Raw genomic sequence first — 3,558 nt, forward strand, 5'->3', positions numbered from 1 at the left:
ACACTATACACCCTACACCCTACACTATACACCCTACACCATACACCCTACACTATACTCCATACACCCTACACCATACACCCTACACCCTACACCCTACACTATACTCCATACACCCTACACCATACACCCTACACCATACACCCTACACTATACACCCTACACCCTACACTATACACCCTACACCATACACCCTACACCATACACCCTACACTATACACCCTACACTATACACTATACACCCTACACCCTACACCATACACCCTACACTATACACCCTACACTATACACCCTACACCCTACACCCTACACTATACACCCTACACTATACACTATACACCCTACACTATACACCCTACACCATACACCCTACACCATACACCCTACACCCTACACACACATAGAGAGAGAGAAACACTAGTATCATTACACACCACTCTGCTGTAATCTCAGTATCATAGTGTTGGTCCCAAATGGCACCGTATTTTCTATATAGACCCCTATGGGCCATGCTCCAAAGTAATCAACTATATAGGGGAGCCTTAATAGGAATGCTGTGAGAGAGGGGAAGGCAGACTTTCCTATGATCATTAAATACATGATATATTATTATACTTTACAGGTCATGTAGAGGAACTTAGAGCAGCTAACTACAAGCTATACATTACACAATATACACTGCAGTATTTCAACACACACACGTATAAGAATCATACAGGTAAAAATATGCAATAGAATAGTCTAACAGGTGCCTGGTCTCTCTGAGGGTATGGTCTGGTCCCCACTGTCCTGGTTGGGAAGGTGTAGTTCTCATGCCAGTCTGGTCCCCACTGTCCTGGTTGGGAAGGTGTAGTTCTCATGCCAGTCTGGTCCCCACTGTCCTGGTTGGGAAGGTGTAGTTCTCATGCCAGTCTGGTCCCCACTGTCCTGGTTGGGAAGGTGTAGTTCTCATGCCAGGCTGGTCCCCACTGTCCTGGTTGGGAAGGTATAGTTCTCATGCCAGTCTGGTCCCTACTGTCCTGGTTGGGAAGGTGTAGTTCTCATGCCAGTCTGGTCCCCACTGTCCTGGTTGGGAAGGTGTAGTTCTCATGCCAGTCTGGTCCCCACTGTCCTGGTTGGGAAGGTGTAGTTCTCATGCCAGTCTGGTCCCCACTGTCCTGGTTGGGAAGGTGTAGTTCTCATGCCAGTCTGGTCCCTACTGTCCTGGTTGGGAAGGTGTAGTTCTCATGCCAGTCTGGTCCCCACTGTCCTGGTTGGGAAGGTGTAGTTCTCATGCCAGGCTGGTCCCCACTGTCCTGGTTGGGAAGGTATAGTTCTCATGCCAGTCTGGTCCCTACTGTCCTGGTTGGGAAGGTGTAGTTCTCATGCCAGTCTGGTCCCCACTGTCCTGGTTGGGAAGGTGTAGTTCTCATGCCAGTCTGGTCCCCACTGTCCTGGTTGGGAAGGTGTAGTTCTCATGCCAGGCTGGTCCCCACTGTCCTGGTTGGGAAGGTATAGTTCTCATGCCAGTCTGGTCCCTACTGTCCTGGTTGGGAAGGTGTAGTTCTCATGCCAGTCTGGTCCCCACTGTCCTGGTTGGGAAGTGTAGTTCTCATGCCAGTCTGGTCCCCACTGTCCTGGTTGGGAAGGTGTAGTTCTCATGCCAGTCTGGTCCCCACTGTCCTGGTTGGGAAGGTGTAGTTCTCATGCCAGTCTGGTCCCCACTGACCTGGTTGGGAAGGTGTAGTTCTCATGCCAGTCTGGTCCCCACTGTCCTGGTTGGGAAGGTGTAGTTCTCATGCCAGTCTGGTCCCCACTGTCCTGGTTGGGAAGGTGTAGTTCTCATGCCAGTCTGGTCCCCACTGTCCTGGTTGGGAAGGTGTAGTTCTCATGCCAGGCTGGTCCCCACTGTCCTGGTTGGGAAGGTATAGTTCTCATGCCAGTCTGGTCCCTGCTGTCCTGGTTGGGAAGGTGTAGTTCTCATGCCAGTCTGGTCCCCACTGTCCTGGTTGGGAAGGTGTAGTTCTCATGCCAGGCTGGTCCCCACTGTCCTGGTTGGGAAGGTATAGTTCTCATGCCAGTCTGGTCCCTACTGTCCTGGTTGGGAAGGTGTAGTTCTCATGCCAGTCTGGTCCCCACTGTCCTGGTTGGGAAGGTGTAGTTCTCATGCCAGTCTGGTCCCCACTGTCCTGGTTGGGAAGGTGTAGTTCTCATGCCAGTCTGGTCCCCACTGTCCTGGTTGGGAAGGTGTAGTTCTCATGCCAGTCTGGTCCCCACTGTCCTGGTTGGGAAGGTGTAGTTCTCATGCCAGTCTGGTCCCCACTGTCCTGGTTGGGAAGGTGTAGTTCTCATGCCAGTCTGGTCCCCACTGTCCTGGTTGGGAAGGTGTAGTTCTCATGCCAGTCTGGTCCCCACTGTCCTGGTTGGGAAGGTGTAGTTCTCATGCCAGTCTGGTCCCCACTGTCCTGGTTGGGAAGGTGTAGTTCTCATGGCAGTCTGGTCCCCACTGTCCTGGTTGGGAAGGTGTAGTTCTCATGCCAGTCTGGTCCCTACTGTCCTGGTTGGGAAGGTGTAGTTCTCATGCCAGTCTGGTCCCCACTGTCCTGGTTGGGAAGGTGTAGTTCTCATGCCAGTCTGGTCCCCACTGTCCTGGTTGGGAAGGTGTAGTTATCATGCCAGTCTGGTCCCCACTGTCCTGGTTGGGAAGGTGTAGTTCTCATGCCAGTCTGGTCCCCACTGTCCTGGTTGGGAAGGTGTAGTTCTCATGCCAGTCTGGTCCCCACTGTCCTGGTTGGGAAGGTGTAGTTCTCATGCCAGTCTGGTCCCCAGCGTCCTGGTTGGGAAGGTGTAGTTCTCATGGCAGTCTGGTCCCCACTGTCCTGGTTGGGAAGGTGTAGTTCTCATGCCAGTCTGGTCCCCACTGTCCTGGTTGGGAAGGTGTAGTTATCATGCATCTCCACACAGGGGTTCTGTTTCACACACAGACACTGCCTCAGCCTCGAACCCTGTCTTCTCCTCACAAACCTACAAAGACAGGACACACACTGCTAGGTGGTGTATGTTTAGGGTGTGTTTAGTTGTGGTGTGCCTGTAGTGAGAGTCTGTGGTGAGAGTCTGAGTGGTGAGAGTGTGTGGTGAGAGTGTATTTGGTGAGTGTGTGTGGTGAGAGTGTGGTGAGAGTGTGTGGTGAGAGTGTGTGTGGTGAGAGTGTGTGGTGAGAGTCTGAGTGGTGAGAGTGTGTGTGGTGAGAGTGTGTGGTGAGAGTGTGTGGTGAGTGTGTGTGGTGAGTGTGTGTGGTGAGTGTGTGTGGTGAGAGTGTGTGGTGAGAGTCTGAGTGGTGAGAGTGTGTGTGGTGAGTGTGTGTGGTGAGTGTGTGTGGTGAGAGTGTGGTGAGAGTGTGTGTGGTGAGAGTGTGGTGAGAGTGTGTGTGGTGAGAGTGTGGTGAGAGTGTGAGTGGTGAGAGTCTGAGTGGTGAGAGTGTGGTGAGAGTGTTGTGAGAGTGTGGTGAGAGTGTGTGGTGAGAGTGTGTGTGGTGAGAGTGTGTGTGGTGAGTGTGTGTGGTGAGTGTGTGTGGTGAGA

The 3,558-nt window shown here is 52.6% G+C and overlaps 1 protein-coding gene across 1 annotated transcript in view; it reads right to left on the reverse strand.

The window, feature by feature from the left end:
- Nucleotides 1-348: 348 nt before the first annotated feature.
- The window catches only part of agbl5 (AGBL carboxypeptidase 5), a 59,866-nt gene continuing 56,656 nt past the window's right edge, over nucleotides 349-3,558 (reverse strand). The window contains 1 exon segment of the mRNA XM_045214728.1: nucleotides 349-3,003. Within this exon segment, the coding sequence (XP_045070663.1) occupies nucleotides 2,926-3,003 (78 nt within the window). The 3' untranslated portion in view covers nucleotides 349-2,925.

The sequence above is a fragment of the Coregonus clupeaformis genome, unplaced genomic scaffold (assembly GCF_020615455.1).
Source record: "Coregonus clupeaformis isolate EN_2021a unplaced genomic scaffold, ASM2061545v1 scaf0301, whole genome shotgun sequence".
Lineage (NCBI taxonomy): Eukaryota > Metazoa > Chordata > Actinopteri > Salmoniformes > Salmonidae > Coregonus > Coregonus clupeaformis.